Raw genomic sequence first — 27,444 nt, 5'->3', positions numbered from 1 at the left:
TCTCTCTCTCCCTCTCTCTCTGCCCCTCTCCCACTTTTGCTATCTCTGTCTCTCTCAAAATAAATAAACAAATATATATATATATATATATATATATATATATATACATATGGCACATGGGTGGCTCTGTGGTTAAGCATCTGACTTCGGCTCAGGTCATGATCTCACGGTTCGTGGATTCAAGCCCAGGGCCAGGCTCTGTGCTGACAGCTCAGAGCCTGGAGCCTGATTCAGATCCTGTGTCTCCCTCTCTCTCTTTTCCCCTCCCCCACTCACTCTCTGTCTCTGTCTCTCAAAAATGAATAAACATTACAATTTTTTAATAAAAAATAAAATTATATATAACTATATATTAATTAATATATTAATTTTATGTAATTATATATATATATATATATATATATATATATATATATATATATAAAGTGCACAATGCCTGGCATATAAATGCACAATTCGTGCTATTATGGCAATGATATTAACATCTGCACACACTGTCTAAGCCCCTAGAACAAACCCTCTGGACCAGCCACCGTGCTTTTCAAAACCCCATCTAAAACATCCTCAACTGCACCCCCTCCCCATCTCCATTTCCCAAGGCAGTCCCCAAGGTGCCCTAAGGAAGGACCTGCATCCCCCCTGCCAGAGATGCCTAAAGGCAAGGGAATGTGGCCCACACTCAGCTCCTCCCCTCCCTCACCTGGTCTTCTGGCGTGAGGCATGACCTATACAGCTCCCCAGATCCACGGCCAACCTCAGACCCAAGCCAGGGCCCTGACCTTAGGCCAGCAGCACTGGGCACTTCCAACACCTCAGCCAGGGCAGAGCCCATACATGCCATTCCCTCCCCAGTGTTTTGCTGACCTCCCAGACCACACAGTAAGAACCCTTGATCCAACTTGACTACTACTTTAAAAATAATAACAATAACTGCTTTATTGAGATGTATTTCACAAACCATAAAGTTCACCCTTTAAAATATGCAATTTAGTGGTTTTTAATGCACTGTGCGTCAATCACCACCATCTAATTCCAAAACGTTGTCATGACTCCAAAAAGAAAAACCCCGTCTCCCCTTCCCCCAGCCCCAGGCAACCACTAGTCTACTTCCTGTCTCTATGGGCTCGCCTATCTTGAACATGCCATATAAATCATACAACATGTGGCCTTTCACGTCTGGCTTGTTTCACTGGGGGTAGTGTTTTCAAGATTCACCCACATTGTGGCATGTCTTGGTACTTCGTCCCTAAAGCCCAAGTCAGGTCATGTCTCGTCTCTGCTCAGAACACAGTCCATCCTGGTGCCCATCAGGCTGATACTATTACATAACAATAGCAGGTCATTTTTCTAGAGTGTTTCCCATGGGGCCAGGATCTTAGGAACGCTATCTCCTTGCATCCAACAGAATCCTTGAACCCTAAGAGTTGGGGAAGATGAGCTCAGAGAGGTTAGGCGACTGCCCCAGGTGACCCGGAATGGCATCAGCAGCTGAGCCCAGGTATCTGGCCTGACCCAAGAACGGAGCTCCTTAAACCTCTGAGCCATAACTGCCACACTCTGGAGGAAGAGGAAAACAATCGAAATGGAAGCCGCTGGGCGAGCTCTGGGCTCCAGGCGAGACTCGCGATTCACGCGCGCCCGGGTCCTGCCCAACAGCTCTTTGATCTTGGCAGTGCCTGTGGCCCCGCTGACCCCGCCGTGAGTTATGGGGGCCGCGGGACTCATAACACAGCATTCCCGGACTCCCAGGGTCTTTAGGACACGGCGCCCCGCGCGGTGATGGATGAGCCGGCCCTGGGGGCTGGCTTTGTCCCAGCTGGGCCGGGCTACGGGAACACCACCAGGACTTTGGACGGGGCGTGGCGAGAGGAAGACCGTGTGTGTGTGTGTGTGTGTGTGTGTGTGTGTGTGTGTGCGCGCGCGCGCGCGTTGGGTAGGAGGATTGTATCTCTCCCTTCCCTCTCAGGGTGTGTACCGGGGGAGACACACTAGTGCGGCCGTCAAGGCCCGGGATTCTCACCTGGTAACGGTTTGAAGACCGCCTATACCCCCCACAACCAAGAGCGACCTCTCCAGAACCCCGCCCCCTGCTCCGCGCACTTTCCGAGGCTACAAAGGCTCCGCGGTGCCCCGTCCCGCCTCCCTCGCACCGGGCATTTCTTCCGTCCCATTTGACAGCCAGGGCGGAATAATCCTTTTGGGGACTGGCCGGCCCCTGGCCGGCCCCTGCCCGGCCAGACGCGGCCGCAGCTGAGCGCTCAGCTCCGATCCATTGTTGGGTCCGCCGGGGACCCCCTGCCGCGGCCCTTTGTCGCCCGCTCCCGGCGGGGCCGCTCCAGATGCGCCACCGCTGCCCGCGCCCCGCCCGTCCCACGCGCTCCGGGCAGTACCGAGGCGGCTCTTACGCACCGGGAGGAGTGGACTCGCCTCGCCCCGTGCCCGCTCGGCCGCCCGGCTGCGCCCGCCTTTGTCTGCCTCCTTTGTCTGCCCCGCGCCCTCGCGGCGACGGCGGCTAGGCCTCTGGGGAGCGGGCCCGGAACGCCAAGTGCAGCTGGCGAGGGCGCGCCGGCCGGGAGCGCGCAGGGCCCAGCCGGGCCGGGGGCTGCGCCTCAGCCGGGGGCGGCCGGGCCAACTCCCACCGCCCCTCCCCCGCCTCCTCCCCGCGCGCCCGCCCCTTCCCGCGCGCCGGCCCCCTCCCCTTCCCTCCAGCCCCTCTCAGCCTGGGCACATCCTCCAGCCGCCCGCGCACCTCTCCTCGCGGTCCCCGCTTCGCAGCTCGGCCCTCCGTTGCGCTCGGCTCCCGCAGGCGCTCGGCCCCGGGCCCCTCGGCCCCCGCCCCGCCGGCCGGACAGGTAAGGCATGGCCTTGGCCCGCCCCTGGCCCCGCCCTTCCTCCTCACCTGGTAGCGTGCCCGGACAAAGGTGGGCTACCTGGCGCGGTTAGGGGCAGGGCGCGCGGGGGACTGTGGTTGGAGGTGAGGATGCTGCTTTCCTCCCTGCCCTCGCGGCCCTCGAAGCCGTCGGTCCGTGTGTCCGCCGCCTCCGCCCCTCGCCGCGTCACCGCTGGGCTCCAGGCTCTGCTCCCGGCCCCCGCGCCCGCCCACCTTCCGCCGGACGCTTACTTTTCCACGCTCTGACACTCTGCCTCGCGCGCGCCTTGGCCGCCCTCTCTGGGTCGCGGCTTTCGCCTTCCCTCCTCCTCCGCGCTAGCCCTTCTCCCTCTGGGACCGCGTCTCTCTTTGTCTCTCTGTCTCTGAGTCTCTGGGCGGTCTCCAGGACGCGGGAGCGGACCGGAGAATCCGCCACCATTCGAAGAAGCTTCGAAGACTCCCTGCGCCCCGGGCAGAGCTGACAGGCGTGTCCTCCTGCCCCTTTCGAGGCTGCCTGGGGGGCTAAGGTGTGTTCCGGGGGAAGGAGGCTCGGCGTGCGCCTCTGCCTGCGCCGCCGGCGGCCACGCGCCCGGGCGGTTCTGCGCCCTAGCAACCTCGACGGCCCCGCTCTGGCCCTCTTCCTCCGCTGGCTTTTTCTCCATTTGCGCACCGGGGTCTCGGCTGCCTGCGGGGTTTGAGATGCGAGGGCTCTTGGGTTTCCCGCCAAGTCTTCTTGCTTTCCTCCACTGGGGATTCCCTCGGCCTTCGCCTCCATCGGGTCTCCTGCCCAGCGCACCTTCCCCGCTGCCCTCCTCCCAGCCCGGGGCCCGCAGGAAGTGTCCCGGTGCGGTTCAGCATCATCCCCCAGGGATCAGGCAGACAGAGGCCCTGGGAGTGATCTTGGACAAAGGAATGCATTTTCCTGAGCCTCGAAACCCCCTTCATAAAATGGGGATAACAGCACCTACCCACAGGGATGTGTGTTGAAACAGTGAAAAAAAAAAAAAAAAAAAAAAAAAGCAGATTGGATGCCAGCACAGGACACACTTGGTGGCCGTGGGGGAGGCTTCGGTCCCTGGCTGGGGTGGGGAGGAGGCTCCCCAGCAAGGGGGGGAAATGGATCCCAATTCAAGGCTTAGAGACACTGCAGGGAAACCTGAATGTTCCCTGCCCGCCCCCCCCCCAGCGTGGCTGTCACAGTTGCAACCGCCCCCACCCATTTACAGGGTTCCTGCTGTCACAGGCACCGTCCCCTCTTCTCGCTCCTCCTCTCTGCTTGTCCTAAAAGCAGTTTTAAAAAGTCAGGGTGAATAGGGTCTCTGCTTCCAAAGTGAGATGAGTGTCGCTGTGACAATGTTGCCAACAGCTGGTCATTCATCGTGAGGCGTCCATGTGACTCATTCCCAATTCTGAACCTCTGTCTTGCACCGATTTCTTTTTTAATGGCACTTGCACACAAGCCATCTCCTTCCCCCTGGGGGCACTGTCTTGCTGTATCCTGGACCTGCTGTGTAATTGCCCAAACCCTCTGACCACCGGATCATCTGTGTCCTCATAACAGGGGACACACCACGCCCCCCCCCCCCCCCCGGAATCCAGCAGTGGCTCAATGAGGGCCACTTCAGCAGAGGGTAACCTCCTCCCAGCCAGCACGTTCTAGGCTCCCCCGGCTAAGTTCTTGTTTTCAGCCATGGCCAGAGCTGGCACTTAGGGACTAGGGACACAGGCGCACCGCATCCAGCCTCCTGCTCGTGATCCCGCCTGGCGGACAGGCCCGGCTTTGGCAACCCAGGGCGCCCTTGCCCGCTCTGCCTCCTCGGGAAAGCCAGTTCGGCAGCCTCTGCGACCCCTCCAAAATTCGCTCCTTGCCCCTCACCCACACGAAAACGACAGTGCCTTCTCCGCCCGTCCAACCTGCCCCCTCTCCCCAGCCCTAAATCCTTCAAATGGCTCCCTGTTGGCACCAAATTAACAACTCCACCTGCCACCCACAACACTATCATTGCATCTTTGGCTCTTCCCTCCTTCTGAAACGTCTCCTCCCCTGCCCCTATTCAGTCGAAGCCTGCCCTCTCTCCAGGCCAAGGTCAGATGTCCCCTCTTGCGGGAAGCCCTCTTGCTCCCCCCTTGCCTCCCCTTCTCGCGTGGCCTGCACTCCCCTGAGCGGGGCTGGGTCTCGTTCCGTTCGTGGTCCCAGGACACCCAGTAGGTGCTCCACGCACACGTGTTGTACCGACTGGAACGTTTGGTCAAGGGGATGGGAGTGACCTGAAAATTGCAAGCCACAGGTTATCCTTGGGTCCCACCGGGTCCTGCCGGCCAGGCCAGGGGCAGGGGTGACCCTGAAGCGAAAGACCGTAGCTGGGGAGGTCAGAGGGGGAACGAGCCTCCTGGAAAACCCCCGGGGTACTGGGTTCTTCCTCTCCCTGGAAGATGAGGATATCTGTGCCTGATTATAGAGAGGGAAGTGATTGCCCAAGTCCTGCAGAATGGGTTTGAATTCCGGCTGATGGCTTGCTAGCTACGTGACCTGGAGGGAGTTCCTTCACTGGTCTCAGCCAGGAATTTGGTAGAGCAGAGATTTGCATCCTGGCCTCCCTGATTCTACAGCCTGGGGAGAATGGCGCTCCCTCCAGAGAGGGTCCTGGGCATATTCCCAAGGGGGGTGTTAGATGAGCATCCCTATTCTGGCTCTTTCGGAGGAGACCTGCCTCTTTTCCCACTGCAGCCCCTCTGCCCGTCTTCTGTTGGCCCTTCCTCTTGAGTGGGCCATTTGGCCAACTGAGCAGAGGCCATCTCCAGGAAGGACACAGGCCATCCCCAGGAAGGACACGGGAGGGTGGCTGAACCGTTGCCACTAGAGGCCAGGCCGCCCTCACCACCAGCAGGTCCCAGCTTTGACAGCTCTCCATACACAACACCGTGGTCCGGCATTGACCATCTGGTACACGTCACTGGATGGGTGTGGGGGGGTCCAAGGGATAAGGCCCCTCCTAGAATCTAGAGCAGTTGAGATGAAGTCACTGTAGAAACTACAAGTTCTTAGAGGCTCTCTCTGTGCCGGGCTCTGTGTTACGGCCTCCAGTACAAGAGGTCCTGGACAGTTACAGCGTCTACACTGAGGGTCACTGAGGGTAACATGAGTGGTCAGAGACCCTGCCTTTGACAGTACAGGCACGGTTGCCTCTCAGACAACCATGAGATCAAGTCCCAGCCTTACCACTCCCTCTGCAGTGTAACCTTGGGCAAATCCCTCCAAATTTGGCCCCATGTTGAGTCATTTTTGCCCACTTCAAAGGGCTAAATTAGATAATGCACCTGACGCTCTAGGCCCAGATTAGTAAATGGCCAATAAATGATACTCAGACAACCTGGGACTGACGCCCAGAGAGGTTAATTGACTTGCTCAGGGTCACTCAGCTATTAAGCACTCGGAGCCAGGATTCATCCCCAGGCTTGTCTGACACCAGGTGTCTTTCTGCCCCACGCTGGCCTGTGCCAGAGCCAACAGCGGGCATTTTTGTCACTTGATGATTAAGTGATGGGTCTGACCAAAAGCAAGTGGTGTTAAATTGTCTGGGTCCCGAGATAATGAAGTTTGGGGAAGGGGAGGGCGGGCGGAGGATTGTTTGGGGAGCGGGGAGAGGAGTGGCTACCTATAATGTAGCAGGAGGCAGGACGCTGGCTCAGGAGGTAGACGTGGGACACTGGGAGAGAAAAGCCCAAGGCCGGGAGCCTCTGGGTGGGTGGGCGGGGGCTCTGAGGCGGCCCCCAACTCCACACCCCTATGTAGGTTTTTTGAGGTGTGAGGCCTTGGGGGGGCTGCGAATTCCCAAGGCTACTGTTGGAAACAATAAAAGCAGATGGGGCCGCCCCGGCGGGGAAGCCAAACCTCATTTACCAAGACAATGGTCCTCTCCAGGCTGGCCTGGGCCTGTCCTGTCCCACCCCACAGGAAACCATCGATCACCCCACTGAGGACTGAGGACATGGCCACCTGCGCTTGCCCCCCCCCCCCCCCACACACAGGCACAGATGCACAAATGCTTCCAGGACCAACCCCTCTCCCCCCCTCCACCCACCACCCACTCTCTCTCTTTTTATAAAAGAGCCCCATTATAACAAGGGCTACTGCTTATCCCGCCCGGACTGGGTTCTGCTCACTTTATATACGTTTACTTCTCCTCCTCCACAACCCCTGGCATTTTACAGACGAAACCGAGGCTCAGAGAGGTTCAATGACTTGCCCAAGGTCACACAGCTCTTCCCACCTGCTCCATGGGGCTCTCCCATGGCTCAGCTTGATGGATTTGGGCCGACACCTGTTTGAATCAGCACTAGCTTGTGCCTCGAGCTTTCATTGGACCTCCGGCCTCTCCAGCAGGTCAGAGTGGGGACACCTGGAGGGCAGGCACTCTGTCTTTGCCTGCAGATTAGAAGCTCCTTCCAGCAAAGGGTATGTTTTCCCCCACGTTATGGGAACTCCCAAGGCCAGAGGTATGTCTCTCCTATCGGGAACCTCTCAGGGCAGCAAATGAATCTACCTCTTGATTTCTTTGTTTAAGGTTTGTTTGGTTTTGTGCACACGTGAGTGGGGGAGGGGCGGAGAGAGCGCGGGGACAGAGGACCCGAAGCGGGCTCTGCGCTGACAGCGGCCGAGCCGGGCTTGAACTCGTGAACTATGAGATCGTGACCTGAGCCGAAGTCGGACGCTCAACCCACGGAGCCCCCCAGGCGCCCCTGAGTCCACCTCTTCAGACTGCAGGCTTCCTTGGGGCAAGAGTCGCTTTCCTTGTTTAGACTGAGAGCTCCCCGTGGGCAGGAGGGGTGTCTCTCTTCTCCGTCTGGGAGTCCTCCCTAGATCCTAGCCCTCCAAGGCAAGACGTGGATCTCCCCTGTGACACTGGGAACTCCCTAGGGCCAGGGTTAGTATCCCCATTTGGACTGGCAGTTTCCCGAGCAGAGACGAAGCTCTCTTCCTTGAGACTGGAGCGGGCTCCTTTACGTGACCTCCAGGTCCTGCACCCAGAGGGGCTCAGCCGGTGGTGACCGCCTGGTGTCATTCTCCCCTACAGTCTCCACTGCAAAGCAGCAGCCCGTGCTTCCCCACCCCGCCTCCTCCCACCGCCTCCCTCAAGATAGAGTCCTCTGCGGGAGGCTGGGTTGGCTCAAAGGCCTGTGGAAGGGTAGGTGGGGCTCTGGTTGTTCTGTGTCCTCTTCCTATTGGACAGGGAGAGGGTGGGGACTAGATCAGGACTGTCAAGGCCCAAGTAGGCACCTTGCTTCCAGGCACACCGGAACTCCCTTCTGCCCTACACGCGGCACGAAGAAATACTGATTTCCTAAATAATCATACCTCAAGACAGCCTGATGAACCCATTTCGCAGACAGGAACGTCATGACTCCCAAGGAGTTCTGATGGTGGGAACAGCTAGAGGGACAAAGTCTATTTCCGAACTGCCTTGAGAAAAGCCCACCCACCTGCCCCTCCCCCACTCTCATCTACACTAGGACTATTTTGATTGAACCAGCAAAATCACTCATTTTCCAGGCCCTGGGGAGTCAGGTCCCTCTAAAGAAGACAGGAATCTGCTCCCAGGGGGCCAGGAGCTCTAAGCACCCCCCCCTCTGCTGGAGCTCCAGTTTGGGGAGCCCCACTGTTCAAAGACAGAAGGAGGGGCACCCCTAGGTAGCTCAGTTGGTGAAGCATCCGACTTCGGCTCAGGTCATGATCTCACGCTTGGTGAGTTCGAGCCCAATTCTGGCTCTGTGCTGTCAGCGCAGAGCCTGCTTGGGATCCTCTGTCCCCTGCTCTCTCTGCCCCTCCCCAGCTTGTTCTCTCTCTCTTAAAGTTTATTTATTTTCAGAGAGAGGAGGGCCTGGGGATGGCCACCTCCATTTTCCACTTCTAGCCATTCCAGAAAGTGTCCAGCCTCCTGGGTGAGGTCGAGGCACCAGAGGGAGGAGTCAGGCAGATCCGTTCTAAGGACATTCCTAAAATCTTCATGGACATATGGGAACGTAAAACCAGAGATGATTCCTGCATTGAGAAAAATCCGTCCTAAGCACTGCTGAGTCGGGGTTCTAGGCCTACAATTGCTGCCCCAGGGCTCCCAGGCTCGGGGTGTCAAGGGCTGGGCGTGAGGGAGAGCTCTTTATACATTGAGGAGCTAATCCCTTGTCTTCTGGATAGGTTGTAAAAATGTCCACTGAAGAGTTTTAAGCCGTAGAGCCAGTCATCAGATTTGTTCTTTTTTTTTTTTAGGTTTATTTATTTATTTTGAAAGAGAAAAAGTGGGGGAGGGAGAGAGAGAGAGAGAGAGAGAGAGAGAGAGAGAGAGAGAGAGAGAGACAGAATCCCTAGGAGGCTCCCCACCACCAGCCCAGAGCCCGACTTGGGATTCAAACCCACAAACCACAAGATCATGACCTGAGCCAAAGTCAGACGCTCTACCGACTGAGCCACCTAGGCGCCCCCAGATTTGTTCTTCTGACCACAAAACAGAGAATGTTTTGGTGCAGAGCAGGAGCAGAGGAAGAAGGGCAGCATGGGAAACTGTTCCAGTCACCCAAAGCACGGCAGGGAACATGGCCAGGGTTTTGTGGCGAGCGGGCACCCACACAGAGGCCGGGCCTGCCCGGGGCTGCTGCTCAGAAGAACAAGATCCAGCCCTTAGTGCCCAGGATCCGGGCCATGTCCCCGTGAGCCTGAGGGCTCATCACCGAAGCCTGAGAACAGAGAGAGTGAGCCCAAGGGTAAGGGAGTCTGTTTGGGGTGACTTCAGCATGTCCCTTCCCAGCTGGGTTCTCTCGAGGAAGGAAGATCTCAGAGATGTTTCTCGGCCTCTCAGGGGTCAGAGGTCCTTTCCTGCTCAGGTTTAGCGGTGGGTGGTTGCCTGCAAGTTTCTTATGAGCTGGAGAGGGTTAGGGTGTTTCCATGAAAAGGGTCATTTCAAGACCCAAGCTGTGGCCAGAGGAATAGCAGGAATTAAGACACCTCCCTGTCCAGCCCCCACCCCCAGCACCTTGCATTCTTTTCTGCAGAAGTCTAAAAAGATAGAAATGCTGCGATCGTCCCAAAGAGACCCTGTACTGGTCTCAAGGTGCCCATCCCAGAAGCCCTGTGGGTTAGGGTCTCACTGGTGCCCAAGGGGTCAGCCACCTTTAGAGAAATGGACAGAGCACAGCAGGCCTCCTCCAAGAGCGAGGGAGAGGGAGGGCCAGCCCTGGCATGGGGTTGTTAATCATATAATTTGTTTTACCTTTTAGCATTTACCAGTATGTCCTCTGAATTCATGCCCCTAGCCCCTGGGGGCTTACTCGAATCCTAGAGGATATTACCCAGCACCCCTCCCCCACAGGGGGGCTGTCAGACAGATGGAGAAGGCTTGTCACTCTAGGTCATAAATTCCCAGGCTCCCTGGGCGGACAAGGTCCTTGAGGCCACCCCACCTGCGGATATGGTGGTCTTCTTCCCCTGCTCCCCCCACCCCAACTTTTTTGAGCAGTGCACATCATTTCCCATGAACTCTGATCCCTAGTCCTAATACATAAAACCAATAAAGGCAGCCTTTTACGAACAGAGCACCCCACATCCCCCACCAATAATCTCTTCCCCGAATCAAAATCTTCTCCATCTTATGCAGACACAGCTTCAAGCCTTACTTGCAGCCAGACTCTCTTCAGCCTCCTGCAGAGACGTGCCAGGGGACCAACCATCATTGCCCCTGATTTACCCTATTGCCTTAAAGTAAATCAGCAAGGGGCGCCTGGGTGGCGCAGTCGGTTAAACGTCCGACTTCAGCCAGGTCGTGATCTCGCGGTCCGTGAGTTCGAGCCCCGCGTCGGGCTCTGGGCTGATGGCTCGGAGCCTGGAGCCTGTTTCCGATTCTGTGTCTGCCTCTCTCTCTCTGCCCCTCCCCTGTTCATGCTCTGTCTCTCTCTGTCCCAAAAATAAATAAACGTTGAAAAAAAAAAAAAAGTAAAAAAAAAAAAAAAAAGTAAATCAGCAAGAAAAAAGAACTCGTCCTCAGTGACATGAAAGCATGCAGTGGATGTTGGTTGCACTGGTCTGTGGGAGACGGGGCCTCTAACCGGCTTTGGCCGGTCATGTCCAGAAAATTCTGGAACGCGTACATAAGTAGTTGCGAATGGCAACAATTCTTTTATTATTTTTTTTCCCTTCGAAGTTGATTTATTTTGAGAGGGGTGGGGGAGGGGCAGAGAGAGAGAGAGAGAGAGAGAGAGAGAGAGAGAGAGAGAGAATCCCAAGCAGGCTCCCCACTTCACGGGGCTCAAACCCACGAACCTTGAGATCATGACCTGAGCCGAAAGCAAGGGTCGGATTCTTAACTGACCGGGCCACCTGGGCGCCCCCATAACGGTTCTTTTCAACTGCTCACCTTGAGCCCCTGGAACACTCTTCGGTGACCCAGGAGAAGCCCGAGTGACGATGGAGCAGTGCTCGTGTTAAAATTTGAGTCGAGAGCGTGTCTGAGAGTGTCTGTTGTCTTTGCTACAGCTTTCAGAATAGTTTAAAATATTTTTTTTAAAGTGATGTTAGAATCAAACGTTTAAAGAAACCCTGAAGTATCTCTACCAAATATGGTGGCTCGGATGTCTCGTTTTCACACGTGAGGAGGAGACTCAGAGTCAGGGAGAGGGGTTGATGGGCCAAGTTCTCCCAGTGGGTGGTTGTCTGGCTCACAGCCCGGACTGAGCTCGGTAATCCTCTGCTCTATCAGAGCATCACTGATATTCCTGGCCCAGGATCCCCATCAGACCCACCCCCCACCGCCAGCCCTACTACCCCACCCCCCCATCCCTCTTCCTCCCCACCCCCTCCCCCCATCCCAACCCACCATGCGGCTGGTGAGCTGATCAGCAAGGCAGGAATGTGAGCCCTACAGCTGTCCTGGGATGCCCCGGGGGCAGTCCAGCTCCACAGTTGTCTGCCAGGCAGGTGGGGCAGGAACCCCCCTAGTCTTCTGGCCCTAAATGCCAGGCTGTTGGGAGGGGAGGGGCTCAGGAATCACAGTAGACTCCAGCCTCAATTAATTGCCTTCGTTTGCGTGTGCAGCCTTTGGATGGAGACAGCTCCCAGTCAATTGTCCCCACTGTGTAGGGACAGCTTAAGGACATGAGATAAGTTCTTTCCTCCCCGTCCCCAGCTGCCAGTGCCTGGTCCCCTTCTTGGGCCTCGACTGCACTCACAGCAATGACAGATTATGTGGGGGAGGCAGGTGACCCCTGATGAAGCTCAGTGCACGGTCGGTGGTGTGCAAGGACCATCCATGTGCACTGGGTGAGTTGCATCATCTTGAATGTGTGGCTTTACCCTCCCGGAGCCTCGGTTTCCTCAGTTTAAAAATGTAGAAAATGACATGCTGTGCAGGGCAGCGGGGAGGGACGCAGGGAGAAGTGGACGAAATCAGTCTCAGCGGCAGCTCCTATGATTACATTTGCTTTTGTTCTGTTTTGCTTTTAATGAGTCACTTAGATCTCAGTTACGAGAGGGCCATCTCTGGGTCGCGGATGGTCTTGAAGTCCCCTCGACAATTCTCATCCAGGGCAACTCCAGGCTGCTGGGGAGGGGATCCGCCCCGGGGGCCCGGAAGGGCGGACTTTGTGAGCAAGCCACAGGCGGGGACAACCCTCCAGGGCTGATGGGGGTGGGGGAGGGGGGGGCCTGCTGCCCCTTTTTTGCCTGGATGCTCGGCGCTTTGTGATGCAGCCTCCAACTGGCTTTCAGAGTGACAGAAATGGATTGGAGCCCCTCATCGCTGTGGATCCCTGGCACGACTTCTGTTAGCAGGCCCACGTTTCCTGAGGCGCTTTGCCAGGCTGGCATCTCAGCTGCTGGGCTGTGCCAAGATCCGCGAACAAATCCCGTGGGCTTGGAGAGAGGGCTTCATGCAGTCGTCAGGGCAAAGTGGTGCCAGGATGCCCAGCCTTCACTCCAGTACTCATGCTCTCTCTCAAACCCACACATGCGCACGCGCGCGCGCGCACACACACACACACACGCACACACACACCCCACCCTAGGAATTTACTTATGTTCTTCTGCTCAGGGTCACTTTGCGCTCAGTCCACTTCCATTCCCATCCACTGTCAGTGCCTGTTATTTGCAGGGTCCTGTAGATGTGATAGGAACAGAGGGAAGAGAGGGACAGAGCCCCCTAGGATCTTTCTGTCCAGTCAGTCTTTAAAAAAGCCTGCCCCAGCACAAGATGGCACATGAGGTCTTCAGGAGCTGGACACACATAAGTGGGGGCGCGGTGGGGAGCATTTGTAACTGGGGGACTGACAGGGCTTCCTGGAGGAGAGGACATTTGGGATGGACCCCAGAGGACGGGCAGGATTTGGACAGAGAGAGATGGGGGGGGGGAGGGGGTTGTTTGAGGCAGAGGGGACAGCCCAAGTGAGAAGAGAGATAGGAAAGGTGGGGTGTGTTTGGGGCCCGGAGAATAGTCTCTGTTGACCGTGAGGGGGAGGAAGTAGAAGTCAAGGCTGCAAAGCCAGGTCGGGGCCACGTTATATAAGGTTTTGAGTGCCGAGGTAAGGAGTCGCCGTTAAATGGGAAGGCGATAGGGAGCCAAGGACAGTTTCGAGCAGGCGAGGGTCATGGTCAGAGGAATCTGTCAGCAGTACGAGCTGCTCTGGGGGCAGGACGGTGCCGATAAGGTCTGGGGAGAGAAATGGCTCCCAGGGGGTGCATCGATCGGCACCGCACACTGAAATCCGTTCTTGCTTGTCCCAGGCTGGCTCGCGCATGATTTGTGGGGTGCAAAGGGAGGGCGGGAACAAAGATGGCCCTGAAGCCAGCTGGGGTACCGTAAACAGACCCACGGCCATTGGAAGACTCTTGGCAACAGGACCCCGGTGGGAGAGAGAGACGCCAACAGGTGGGCTCATGATGCCTGAGGGTGTGGCGATGGGCTTCCTCTTCCGGCTCTGCAGAGGAGGGGCTGTCGTCTGAGACAGTTCCCCGGGCGGGTCAGCGAGCTCACACCTTGGCTCTCAGAGTCACCGACCTGCTTTGCATCAAGCATGCTGGCCCACGAGGGCCTGTGGGTCTGCCCACCCCTCCTCCTCTGCCTCATCTGGCCTCTTCCTGCACTTCTGGAGTGACCGGCCTCACCCCTCTCTATTCCCACCACCCCTGCCGGTGAGGGCACTCTGTGGGCCTCTCTCAGGCTATTGTCCCTGTGAGACAGAAGGGCCGCGCGGGGTGGGGGACAGCATCCCACACAGCCTCAAAGCCTTTCTCAGTCCCAGGCAGAGCGAAGCCTGGCCAACCAGCCTGGAGAGGAGTCTGCATCTGCCTCAGGCCCGGAAACAGGGTTCAAGGGGTTCCCCGGGGGCAGAACAATACTTGACTGACAGGCCTTTAGAATGGTCCCCCTCCTCCCGCCCAGCTGCCTCAGGAGCCCAGGAGCACAGGCCCCGGCTGCCTGAGCCCCGGCCTCCAGAGCCCTCATTATGGAAAGGCTGGAGGTGAGGTTGATGGGGCCAAATCCTCGTGTGGCCACTGAGGTGGACAGCAAGGCGGGCCAGGGCTTCATGGTTTACTGTCTTAGGCACGGAAGGCTGTGTGACGAGACAGGAGCTGTCACGCCATGCCATCCCAGGGTCCCACACGGCTCCTGAGGCTCTCCCGGGATGCATGCGCAGGGGGCTCCCCGGGGTGGGAGGAAATAGGACGGCCTCTTTCTCTCAGTCGGTGGTTCTAGCAAGATCGGAGCTGCGGGCCACAGAGGCAGGGCCTGGGCCTTGCTGGGGACCAGGGCACTCCAGGCTGGAATGAAAGGAGAGCCGGATAAAGGATGCTGGGACCAGGCAAGGTGGGAGGAGCTGTCCCCCCCCCCTTCGGCCCCCCACCCCCTCAGAGTGGGTCAGCCTGGCGGGGCCCCGGCCTCCCTGTCCGGCCTGCCCTCCCCGCCCGTTCCGAGAGCCTCACTGGGAGTTGGCTAAAGGCGAAGCTGTGGGTGGGGGAGCCGGGGGCAGGGAGGTTGTGGGGGGCAGGTGGGGCCACAGGGGGTGGTCGCCAGAGTTGGGCACCTGCCCCACCGTCCCCAGCCACAGGCCTCATGAGCCTTAGCTCCGACGTCTTCTGGAACACCCAGGGGTTGCTTCCTCCTCCCACAGGGGGGCGGCGGGGGGAGCAGTGTGTGCCCTGAGGAGGCCCCGCTTCTGGTGGGCAATGAAGGGTTATCCTGAGGGTAGGTCAGGGTCAGCTCACCCCACCCTGCAGGGGTCAGAGCCAAGCTTCTTCCCAAGTTGCTGAGCGCCGGCAGAGACAGGGCTGTGTCAGAACCTCCCGGCCCCTTAGAGGAAAAGAGCAAAGACAGGGACCGAGCGGTCTTGGGACAGCCACGAGGGAGGTGCAGAGCAAAGACGTAGCAATTACATGTATGAGACTTACTAGGTGTGGCTTAACCTCGCTGGGCCTTAGTGGCTGTTCCAGAAAATGCTAGGAGCCACTTCAGAGGCTTGTTGAAAGGACGAAGTGATAGGAGTTCCCGCAAAGCTCCGAACCCGATTCCTGCCCGTGGCACGCGCTCAAAGAGGCTGTTCTGTTTGTTCGGAGTTGGGCTTTGAATCAAGCCTCGGGCAGGACAGGTCTGTTTCTGAGCTTGGAAGGACGCAGCTCATTCCGGGGGACTTGGCAAAGGGCAGAGGTCTGTGCAAAGAGAATTCTAGACTAATCTGGAACCTGGATTCTGCTTAAGCCAATCAAACAAGGACTTCCCAGCCTCAGGCGCTGTGGTCTTCCTGGGCCGGCAAGCCTCCTTCGTGGGCCATCCTGTGCTAGCTGTAGGGTGTTTAGCGGCATCCCTGACCCCAGAAGGGGTGGCACTGCCCCGCTATGACAACCAAAAATGTCTCCGGACATTGCCAAATGTCCCCTGGGGGCCAAGTCCCCCTCCATCCGGGCTGAGAGACACCGGGCTATGATGATGTGGGTGAAGGGATTTGCAGAAGTGGGGGAGCAGAGGACGAGGAGGGCTGTTGAGCTGTCTGCTCATGGTGCTGCTTTTTTTACAGACCAGAGCTCATGGCCGGGCCCAGCACCCACGTTGTCCCCATGCTGTTCCTCGCCCTCCTGGTGCTCTCGGAGCTGAGCCTGGCAGGCTCCCTGGGACCTGGAACCCCAGCTCGGAACCTTCCTGAGAATCACATCGACCTCCAGGGCCCAGCACTGTGGATGCCTCAGGCCAGCCACCACCGCCGGCGGGGCCTGGGCAAGAAGGAGCGGGGCCCAGGCATGCCCGGCCGGGCTCAGGATGGGGCTGTGGTCACCACCACCAGGCAGGCCTCCAGGCTGCCTGGAGCAGGGGAGCCGCTGCCCGGGCAGAGTCCTGCAGGCCTACTGGAGGACAAGGGCCTGGGGCTGGCACTGCCCTACCCGGAGAAGGAGAACCGGTCTCCCGGGTCAGAGAGGGTCAAGAAACGTGGCAGGGAGTTCAAGAGACGCAGGGAAAGGTTGAAACTGCACAGAGGTAGCCGGAGGTCTGCGAGGGGGTGGGGTCCTGCCATGGAAAGGAGGGGTGGGGGGATGAGGGAAGGGCATACCCCAATGGCCAAGGGGACTCCAAGAGGGGGGTGGGGGCGGGCACAAGGGAAGTGGAGAAGTGTCGATGGTGTGAGAAGCCGGGGAGGATATCCAGAGGCTCCACAGAGGGCAGGCAGTGGACCCCCAGAGGAGGGGAGGGGGTCTCTCAAAAGTCGGAGTGATCTGGTAAGAGGCGGGAGCTGGGAGAGCCTTGGTGGTGGAGCGTGGGAATGATCCTCCTAAGTCAGGAAGCTCTGCCTTGGGTCCGACCGAAATCCACCCTACTATAAGCCCGGAGTAGAGATACACTAGTTCGGTCCCCATCCAGGGGACTTAATCAACACTTACTCAACTCTGAATCCCAGAGCGGGGACTGAGAGCTCAGACTCCGAAGCTAGGTCTGCCCCAGTTCGGCTGTGGCTCTGCCGCTTTCTAGCTGCGTGCCCGGGACAAGTCCCCTTTCTGTGCCTCAGTGTCCCCTTTTGCAAAACGAGGTTGAGGGCTCCATCTACCCTTAGATGCTTAGAATGGCACCTGACAAGCATCACGTGCCGTGAGCAGTAGCTGTTACTAGCTAATTCTCAACTTGCTCTCAGTGTGGAGTCACCGTCCCCTGACCCGGACACGGATGACCCAGGGAGAGACGTGGCGCCCTTATCCCTCCTGCCTCTGTCCTGTTTGTCTCTTGGGGTGCTCCCCCGCGGCCCTGGTCACCTTCTTTAAGTTTCTCCCACATCCCCAAATCCCCGTGAGGGCCTAGCCGCCCCCTGGCCCCGGCCGCCACCTCCTTTGCCCACTCAGTCCCTGAACAAACATGTCCCAACAGCTGGGCCCAGGCAGCTCCTCCTGCCTGACCTGGCCCCAAGGCCACCAGGGGCCGACCAAGGGCCACAAATGTGGGGCAGGTGTTCTCCAAGAGGAGCGTGATGGAGGCTGGGCACCCCCACCTCCTGCAACCGCTGGGGTCTTCCTTGCTAGGCCTCCTGAGACCCCCCGAGTGGACAGAACACAGTCGAGAGATCCCCGCTTAGACTCAGCCTCCCACCCCCTTGGAGGTCACGGTCAGGTTGGGTGGGGGAGGCTGGCATCCTCAAGGACTCACAAGGCATGAACTCATCCTGGCTCAACTCCAGGCCCCAGCTCCATGGGGCCAAGGGCCCCCATCCCCCACCCCAAGAGAGTCGGTGTGGCGGGTGAGTGGAGGAGGGGACAGTGCTGGAGGCCAGGCCCGGTACTGCTGACCTGCTGGGGAGCTCTGGCTGACTGGGCCCCAGTTGCCTTGTCTATAAAATGAATGGAGTAGATTCAACGGTCCCTAAGTCCCCTTTCTACTCTCTGGGGTTTGTTTCCGGAGGGTGGGGTGGCCCCAACTGACCCAATCAAACTCAAAGTCAGATCTTGCCCGAGAAAAAAGAGGCAAGGGTGAGCCCGGGGCCTCCAGCTTCTCTCAGAGCCCCTTTGTTCCTGACCACCTCCAATCCTGCACACTGTCCCCTCACACTCAACTTACCCCAATGCCCATGGGTCTTGGGGGGGTGGCATCTGTGGCCAAAAGCATCGGCCTTGTGCTCAGACGGACCTGTGTTTGAATGCAGGCTCTGCTGTCCCCTAGCTGTGTGTCCTGAGGCAAGTTGCCTAACCTCTCTGTGCTTCCGTGTCCACACCACCCCCCATAGATGAAGCCTGAAGGAGCACCCACCTCCTAAGAGTTCCTACCGTGGTTAGATGAAATAATGCTTGTAAGGAAGGACCCAGCATATAACAGGGCGATGGTTATCACCACATAGGAAGCCCTTGCTTGTACGTGACAAACTGTGGATCTTACCATCTCAAAGACCTCTCCCCATTGCAGTGCCTCTCAGCCTCTCCTAGTCACACCTCACCTCTTCCGGGAAGCCTTCCGTGGTCAATCCCACCAGTTCCCACTTGTTGCACTTACGCCCCCGGCTGTATCCGCTAACCTGACTTGAACTGGCCGGAATGCTGCTTTAGAGAGAGCATCCTTGGGCTGCCTCCTGGCGGCAACACTGCAAGTTCATTCAAGACCTCCCTCCTCTCTCCCCACCACCCCAGTCCCTCGTTTCCACCTCCCCAGGAAGGTGGGCAACAGGAGTGTTGGCTGAGCCCATGGCTTGTCACATAGTCCCTGCTGCCTCCTTGATTGCAGATGGAAATGTGAGTTGTGCTGTGGGTTGACACAGGGTGGTGAGCAGATAAAGCTCCTGTGTTTCCCACTCCGTGTCTCAGGCCGAGCCTTGGTCCGAGGTCCTAGCTCCCTGATGAAGAAGGCAGAGCCGTCCGAAGACCAGGCACCGGATGCCACGATGGAGGAATCCTCCACCAGCCTGGCCCCCACCATCCTCTACCTAACCACCTTTGAGGCAGCACCTGCCACAGAAGAGTCCCTGATCCTGCCTGTCACATCCCTGTGGCCCCAGGTAAGGGGCCCCAGAAGAGCCTCATCGTATATTTAGGGAGACTGAGGCACAGGGGTGGGAGGGAGCGGGATGAGGCCACCGGGGCTAGAGGCAGACCAGGTCTCCTGATGCCTGTCCAACTCAGCTGCAGCCCGGCAGACGCTCTGTGCTAAAAGGGCTGCTACTGTCCGGGACAAAGGGGTCCTAGGGTTCACTCCAGGGACAGGCAAGAGAGCAGGTGCCAGCTCAGCACACCGGGTCCGCATGGAAAAGAGCAGGGACCTCGGGGAAAAATTTTCACACGTACCAACACGTCCTTGTGCACTGATCCAGCCCCGAGACCGCTGGCTGCGAGGTGAACTGAGTGGTGGCCTTACGGTGCTACAGAGCCAATGACTTGTCAGAGGAGAGAAGGGACAGGAAAGCGAGTGGCTGGGCTTCACCCAACTCCCCGGCTGCATAGGTGTAGAAACCCTGAGCAGGCACGAATGCCTTCCCAGTCCCTCCGTCAGGGGCCTGGCGGATAACTCACCTGTCTGCATTAATACCATCCCACTGGGGTAGTGGCTGAAGAGTGAGAGAACTGCTTAGGCAGCTGTCCCCGTGTCCCCAGGGCGGGATTCCAGGCTGCCCAGCAGAGGACGAGCTGGCCTCTTAAGGAGCCCTTCCTTAACCCCCTGGTTCTGGGGTCCCATGTTTCGACTCGCACCTGTTGGGAGCTCCAGGCTCCCTCCTCTCCATGTCCCTCCTGCAGGCTCAGCCCAGGCCTGATGGGGAGGTGATGCCCACACTGGACATGGCCTTGTTCGACTGGACCGATTATGAAGACTTAAAACCTGAGGTCTGGCCCTCTGCAAAGAAGAAAGGTACGTCCGCCCAGCCCTCCACCCCCACTCCTGGGTTCTCCCTCACCCCCCTCACTGTCTGTCACGGTGGGGGCCCCAGTGAGCCCAGCCTGACCTACAGGTGTCCGGAGTGGGAGGGCGTGGCGTCTAAATTGGCACTGACACCCACAAGGCAAAGGCTGTTCTCAAGTGCCGATCACACGGCAAACGTTTTCCTCTACCGGCTTGTTTTACCTGAAAAAAACACAACAAAACTGTTAGGCCCATCCTGCTGTTGAGCCCATTTTAGAGAGGAGAAGACGAAGGCAGAGAGAGCGAGGTAGACAGTTCTGTCCACGCCACACCGTACTGGGGGCAGCGTGAGCACCCAGTCCCCGGCACCCCCGTGCCGAGTCTCTCTGCTCTGCTTGGCATCAGCTTCTGACAGCAGAACTTCTCGTTGCCAGAGAAACACTGGGCTAAACTCTCCAGCGATGGTAACGGAACGTCACCGGCTGAGGGTGAGCCGTGCGACCATCATCAAGACTGCCTGCCAGGTACGGAGCCAGCATCCGCCTCCAGGGCACACGGCTGGGTGCAGGGTCAGGGTTGGGGTGGTGGAGGGGAGGCTGCACGGGTGTGGGGACGTTCCCAGGCACGTGAGCAGGGCCTGTGGGTCCGTGGCCCTAAAAGGGAGAGAAATAACAAAAACCTGAGCTACCTCTTTCCTGAGTGGCGCTGTCATACTTTATTTGCTCCTCATAGCAACCCAGGGAAAGGGACCCTGTCATCCCCAGTGTTTAGACCACCAGCTCCCGGACAGGCCGTTTCCTCTGCAACACATGGCTTTCACCCTGAGTGCAAAGAAAAGGCTTGATTTGGGGTCAGCTGGACAGTCTTCCTAAGAGCTGGCTCGGTGTGTGGTGGGCAAAGCCCTGTCTCGGGTCTACCTTGGTCCCCCCCGCCCCTCCACCCCCCTGCTGCTCCCCCCGAGGCAGGCGGCGGGGGGGAGGGGCTTCAGTTTTCCCATCTGTCAAAGTGGACCTTGGCAGCAATGGTCCCTGAAGCCCCTCCCAGCTCCACACCCGCCCCCCCCCCCCCAGCTGTTCTGCCCCCTCTCCCTGGGAGGCCATCCCACACCGCCTTCACTCTGCCCGTGCTCTATCAATTGCCCATCTGGGGCAGCTGGGGTCTCTGCCACCCGCCCCTGGGGGGCCTCGGCCATGGCATCCATAGGTGGTCCCAGTAGGGAGCCTTGCGCACCAGATGGCCCACCCTGCCGGGCCACGGCCCTGCCACGGAGATGATGGATCTCCTGTCTAGTGGGACGGCGGGCTCGGCGGTGGGAGGGTCCGGGGAAGCGTGGCTGACCGCGCACTTGCTGTGTGAGCAGGGAGCTGCTGTGACCTTCGGGAACATCTCTGCACGCCCCACAACCGCGGCCTCAACAACAAATGCTTTGATGATTGCATGTGTATGGAAGGTGAGCCCGCACTCCTGGGGGGCAGGGGTCCCCTGGGCTCTGAAGAGGGTGGGCAGAGGGGCATGCGGCCAAGGAGAGGGTGGAAGGGGGCCTTGGGAGCTGAAAACATGAGCAAGAACAGCTTTGCTCGGTGCCTTCCCAATCTGTGAACTCATTTAGTCTTGATTCCTGGCATCGGTTCTCAGATGTGCTTTTCTCACCTCTTGAAATACAAGCTGGCATGATCTCCTGTGATCTGGAGGTGGGAGAAGGGAGGAGAGGCGCGCATCTCTTTAAATAAGATCACATCTGAGAAGGCTGGTACTTTCATACCAGAATTCTATCCCTGGGGAGGCCTTCCAAGTGTGATAACGAGGGGTGGGGTGGATTCCCCAGCACTGTCCCAGGGGAGGATGCACTTGGCCAGCTACGTCCTTAACTCTTCTGAGCTCCCACCTGCCCAGGTGCGCCCCGCTGTGCCGGGCTCTTGTGCCGAGAACTTCACTCACGCCATCTCCCATAATCCGCACGAGCGTCCCGGGAAAGGGAGCTATTATGATCCCCCTTCCGCACATCAGCAAACCGAGGCACAGAGAGGTTAAGTGACTTGCCCGAACTCACACAGCCAGAAAAGTAGGGGAATGCTTTTAATTTTGCATTCTGAAACATTTCAAACATACGTGTTAGAAATCATTATTACAACCATTAGCCCCCCAGGGGGATTTCCCATCATTCTGCATCAGGATTTACAGACTCACTGCCCATCTGTGCCACTTCTCCCCGCCACTCAGTTCCCAGTATGATTTTGAAGCAACTCTTGGGAGTTTACAGATATTTCACCTGTGATTAGTTCAGTATATCTCTCTAAAAGAGAAGTACGCTTTTAAAGATAAAATACCAAATGTGAACAATAGTTGCTCGGTATCATTCACTAGCTAATCAGTGTTCACGTGTTCTGAATGGGAGAATTTGGTCTCAGTCGCTCTACTGACCATCCTGAGATACAAGCCCTGTTTTTACCCAGATTAGCCTCAAAAATTATCTGCGGTGAAAGCAATACATCTACACGGTCTAGTCAGTCAAGAAATATTTTGTTTGTTTGCTTTGAAAGAGAAAGAGAACAAGCAGGGGAGGGGCAGAGCGAGAGGGGGGAAGAGAGAGAATCCCAGGCAGGCTCCATCCACACTGTCAGTGCAGAGCCCAGCGCAGGGCTCGATCTCACAAACTGTGAGATCATGACCTGAGTCGAGATCAAGAGCCGTACGCCCAACGGACTGAGCCACCCAGGCGTCCCCAAGTCAAGAAATATTTATTGAGTATCAGGTACCGTTCTGGACACTCGAGATTCAGCGGCGAAGAGAACCGGCAAAGTGCACCCACGGATTCCATTCTAATGGGATGAGCGGATACGAAGCAAATAAAGAGATAAGGTGTCTTTAGAAAGTAATAAGGGCTGTAAAGTAAATAATCCAAGTGGTCTGATGAGGATCAGACTTGTTTTAGGAAGGACAGACTGGAGGGGACAGTGGGGACCAGCCTCCGGAAGATGGAGGGTGTGGGGACGGAGAGAGAGCCCCAGGCAAGAAGCAGGCCAAAGGCGAGGACCGTGGGCAGGAACAAGGCTGGTGTGTTTGAGTGGGCCCGGCATACAGTGGCCAACAGAGAAGGTGGCCCAAGGGCCGGGTGGGAGAAGCTAGCGGGGAGGATCACATGGGACGTTGTCAGCCTTGTTTGAGTTAGAATTGGAAGTCGTAGGCAGGTGTTAGGTGGGAGAGTGACACGGTCCCTGCTGCAGGATGCTGAGGGACAGGAGTGGAGATAGACAGGACCGACAGGGAGGTGAGGAGAAGGCAGGGTGGGGAGGGTGCAGGGAAACTGCCTTCTGTTCCGTGTAGGCGGGGTTGGGGACCCATTTCACAGAGCAGGAGGCTGAGGTATGGAGCCGGCAGGAGGGCACTCCAGTCCAGGTTGGCCAGAACACTTCTGAGGTCCGATCTCAATCCTTGGCCTGCAGGTCCAACCCCGGGCGCCCAGGTGGGGGGGATGCGGCCCTGCTGAGCTGCACCTGCCTGGTTGGTGCCTGGCCGGGTGCTCAGGGGGTGGCCCCACCATCCAGGAATCCTTCCTTCTTTCCTCCCCTGGACTTCAGGCAGGAGGGGGCAGCTTTCCAGGCATCCGGAAGATACGTCGGCGTCCAAAGCCCCATCTGCTCCTTTCCTCTCATCCCTCTGGCACTGGTCGGTCCTGGAAGGAACGCTTGCTTCCTCCTGGGAGACTCAGGCTCCAGAAAAAAAAAGAACAGAAGTGACAACTCAGGCAGCTCATTAAAGATGGTCCAGGAGGCGGCTGTCACCAAGATGCCACACCAGAGGGATCTAGGCGGTGGCCAGGAACCCTCCTGAGGACCAAGAGTCCTGAGGACCTCTGAGAGATCCTGAAATGCTGAACACGGGGCCCAGGGCTTAAGTCCAGCAGTCAGGGCCAGCCTGGGTTCTGGAGGGTTCTGAAGGGGCTTCTGTGAATCCCCTCCCCTTTCCAAGTGTCACTTGTGTGGCCACAGGTCTGGAAGCCCAGTGACCCAGGTGTAAATTCTAGGCCACTAAGCACAAACTCTACCCAGCAGCTTGCTCCTTTATTCTCCGGAAGGTGACATAAGTGAATCTTAAAGTAGCAATGTCCTCTCTCCCTGAGGTCCCTCCTAACCTGAAGTGGTGGGATTGCTCAGGCCACACTCACATCTCTTTCCACCTGCCACCACCAGGAGGATGTGGCCTTCTGAGGCCTTAAATGAAAAATACATCTACCTGCCGTGTATCCCAGTAGATGCTGGTGGCCATGACAGAGAGACCTTCAGCTAAGAAACCCTCCCACTGGTGGGCCAGAAGGGCCACACTGACTTTAATTTGGGTGGTCAGGGAGGGTCTCTGAGACGTGAAGGCTGTGAAGGAGCCAGGGATGCAGAGAGCTTGGGAAAGGGATTCTGGCTAAGAGAAAAGCAAGTGCAAAGGCCCTGGGGCAGAGCATGACTGGGTGTTGAGGAAAAGCAAGAAGACTGAGTGTGGCTGGAGTTGGTGAAGAGGAGAGTGGGAAGTGAAGAGGGCAGACAGGAGGCGGGTCCAGGTCCCAGACGGTCTTGTAAGCCAGAGTGGGAAGTTTGGATTTCTATTTGAGTACCAGGGGGAGCCACAGGAGGTTTATAGGGGAGGGCAGAATCTGCATCCCTTTACACACTTTTTAATAGACCATCTTTTTTAGCAGCTTTGGGATTACAGAAAACTTGCACAGAAAATACAGTTCTCCTGTGCCCTCTCCCCCCACCCCCCTGCACGGTTTCCCCTGTTATCTTGCATTAGTGTGGTATGCTCTTTACAATTGAAGAACTGTCTTGATAAAGCCCATGGTTTGCATTCGGTTCACTCTCGGCATTGAGCATTCCACGGGTTTTGATAAATGCATCATGTGTCCACCATTCCAGTATCACAGAACAGCTTCACGGCCCCGAACAGCCCCTGTGCTCCGTCTCTGCATCCTTCCTCCCCCACCCCACCCCCCGCGCATTGTCTTTTCTAAGCCCACTCGGGCTGCTGCCGTGTGTTGAGTGGGTGGGTTTTAGGGCAGCACAAAGAAGGGGTGGTGAAAGTGTGCGGGGCGGTGGGGGCGGGGGTCCCAGAGGATGCGATGCAGGGAAGGAAGGGGTGGGTCCTGGCGGTGGGCCCCCCCTGACCCCCTTGACTCTCTTCGCTCAGGGCTGCGCTGCTATGCCAAATTCCACCGGAACCGCAGGGTCACACGGAGGAAGGGGCGCTGCGTGGAGCCGGAGACGGCCAACGGCGACCAGGGATCCTTCATCAACGTCTAGCGGCTCTGCGCGAGGCGCCTCCCCGCCGGCCTGGGGACCGCGCGCGCGCGCCGAGGTTTGGAGAAGCCGGGCAATTTGTTCAGAACTAGCAGTGCGAGATCGGATGGGGACTAGATGATCGAGGCTGCAGGCGCCAGCCCAGGACGCTCAGCCCTGGCAGGGGAGCCCTGGACGAACTGCCCCCGCCCAGGAGCCGAGCTGCGGCACACCTGCGCCCACCTCCCGGCCTCCGGAGGACCCACGAGGCCCCCGCGGCCCCTGGGGGAACCGCGTACTCCGCGATGGCAATGTCGAGACTGCCCTCTACTGCCCGACCTCAGCACTGCAATGGAGAGGTTTCTGAGCGCGTAAAGGGACCACTCCCAGAGACAGAGAACCCGAGGAGGTGAACGCGGGAACACCTCTGCCGTACCTGGCACTGTGCTAAATGCGTGCCATACGTTATCTCTCTTAGTTATCACAATGACCTTTCAGAGTGGGCATTATCACCATTTTATAGGTGAGGAAAACCGAGGCAGAGTTAGTTATGACTTGTCCAGGGTCCCAGATCAATGCTCCTCAAACCTTAACCTGTGTAAGAACCCCCGGGGAGATCTGGCTCAAATGCAGCTTCTGGCTCAGTCGCTTCTGCATTTTTAACAAGCTCTGAGGTGGGGGGGCATGCTGCTGATGCTGATGGGGACCCCACTGAGAGCACCCAGGTCCTAGGGAGTAAACGCCAGAGCCGGGATTTGAACCCAGGCCAAGCCTGTCGGGTTCCCCAGGCCCAAAGGGTGGTTGCTTGTCCACAACCAAGGATTTATCCCAGGTTCCCCAGGGCTTTCAGTGGGAAAGAAGCATTCCCTGGCAGTTCCTTTCCCTGTGATGAAGTCTGCAAAAACGAACTGTTCTCTTCCTTCCCTGGACAAAGGTGTATCATCTTTAAAAACAAAACATGCATTAAGCTCCCGCTTGCCGGTAAGGCATGACTTGGGAAGATTGGTCGCTGCCCTCTGGGAGTTGGTATTCTGAGATATGATGTGTTTGGGGGAAACAAGAGTGCATGTCCCAGGACATGCGCTTTGCCGTTGCCCTGATAGCTTCTTAAGCTTCTGTGGTTCATGCCCTTTGAGAATCGAATGCCAATATGGACTCAAAATATGCACCCATTTTGCATGCTGCCTTAGTGGTTTCCAGGCCTCCCACAGACATCTCTAGACCCCCACACCACACTTCTGCAGCAAAGCCTACTGAGGAGTTGAGGTACCTCTGAGGTCAAGGTGCTGTCTGAAACTACCTGCCCCCCCCCCCCATAAGCTAGACCCACGATGCCCTCAGAACATCTCTCCCAGCAGATCTGGCTCTAAGGGCCACTTCAGGAGAGCCACTGAAATCCCCCCTATACACACCTGGCACCTCATTCTTGGTCAGCCCTCTGGTCCAGGGCAAACCAGGTTGCAAATGACAAAAGCGTTCCCTGTCCAAATTCCTCGCTGGCCTGGACACCCGCCAGAGGGACCATACCCGTGATGCCAGGGCTGTTTACTCCATTGGGAAAATCAGTCAGGGTCAGAGGTCTGGCACCAAGCATAGCAGACAGATCTAGGAGAAACCAAATATCCTTGCTCATTTCTCCCCTTTCAAGTTCTATGGGCAAAGGAATCTTGGGCGTGGGGACGGGGCAGGGGAACTGAAAGAGATCAAAGCCGGCTGTTTGGAAATGAAATCCACCAGCAGTTTTGGCTAAGACCAGACTACGCCCGTGCTGTGTGTGCTTCACTTGGGGTGGCTGATCTGAGATTGTGATTGAACCCTAAGGGGGTGGCTGCAGGCAGGAAGCACAGCATTGCTTATGTCTGGCATCGCTTGTGTCTGGGGGCTAATAGGATGGCCCGGGGACGTCAGCAATGGAAAACACAGAAGGCCCCGTGGAACTATCCCTGTCTACTAGGGGAGTTCCACGGTTGGAAATTCAGAGGAGTCTAGCTCTTTGCCGCGGTTGCAAGGTGGTCTGTGGGTGCAAAGCTCCTAACACCAGAGTTAGGGATCCCAGAGCCCCCTGTGTTTAAGAAACCCCTCTGCCAGGAAGTTCTTCCTTAGGTCTATCTTACATTTCTTTCGCTGGTACAGAAGTCAATTCTCCCTAATCCAGGATTCGGCAAACTTTTTACCATAAAGGGCACTTAAATATTTTAGGCTGTGTTCCAATAAAACAATTTGTGGACACTGAGGTTTGAATTTCATATAATTTTCACATGTCACAAGCTATTAGCCTTCGTTTGATCTTCTAAAACCCATTTATGAATGTAAAAACCTCTCTTAACTGGCAGATTATCCCAAAGCAGGTGGTGGGTTGGATTTGGCCCACGGGCGCTAGTTTACAGGTTCCTGCTACAGTCACTGGTCTCAAACTTGGCTTCACGTTAGAAGAATATGGGGAGCTTTCCAAGGTACTGATGCCCAGGCCCACCGGCAG

At 57.3% G+C, this 27,444-nt stretch overlaps 1 protein-coding gene across 1 annotated transcript; it reads left to right on the top strand.

Annotated features, from left to right (window-relative positions):
- Positions 1–1,409: 1,409 nt before the first annotated feature.
- DRAXIN (dorsal inhibitory axon guidance protein) lies at positions 1,410–26,649 on the top strand. Its single transcript, XM_047871996.1, has 7 exons — positions 1,410–1,498; positions 15,920–16,374; positions 18,675–18,865; positions 19,599–19,710; positions 20,136–20,225; positions 21,062–21,151; positions 24,877–26,649. The coding sequence occupies exons 1-7, from the start codon at positions 1,476–1,478 to the stop codon at positions 24,987–24,989; spliced, it is 1,074 nt and encodes a 357-aa protein (XP_047727952.1). The 5' UTR covers positions 1,410–1,475; the 3' UTR covers positions 24,990–26,649.
- Positions 26,650–27,444: the final 795 nt, after the last annotated feature.

The sequence above is a fragment of the Prionailurus viverrinus genome, chromosome C1 (assembly GCF_022837055.1).
Source record: "Prionailurus viverrinus isolate Anna chromosome C1, UM_Priviv_1.0, whole genome shotgun sequence".
In the NCBI taxonomy this organism is placed as follows: domain Eukaryota; kingdom Metazoa; phylum Chordata; class Mammalia; order Carnivora; family Felidae; genus Prionailurus; species Prionailurus viverrinus.
The sequence above is the reverse complement of the archived record's forward strand: the minus strand, read 5'-3'. Positions and strand labels throughout refer to the sequence as shown.

Excerpts from the sequence above, each read along its gene's own strand:
- DRAXIN (XM_047871996.1), top strand. The coding sequence starts at position 1,476 with ATGGCATCAGCAGCTGAGCCCAG. Across the intron at positions 16,375-18,674 it reads AAGGTTGAAACTGCACAGAG|GCCGAGCCTTGGTCCGAGGT; the intron begins GTAGCCGGAGGT and ends TCCGTGTCTCAG. Across the intron at positions 21,152-24,876 it reads TGATTGCATGTGTATGGAAG|GGCTGCGCTGCTATGCCAAA; the intron begins GTGAGCCCGCAC and ends CTCTTCGCTCAG.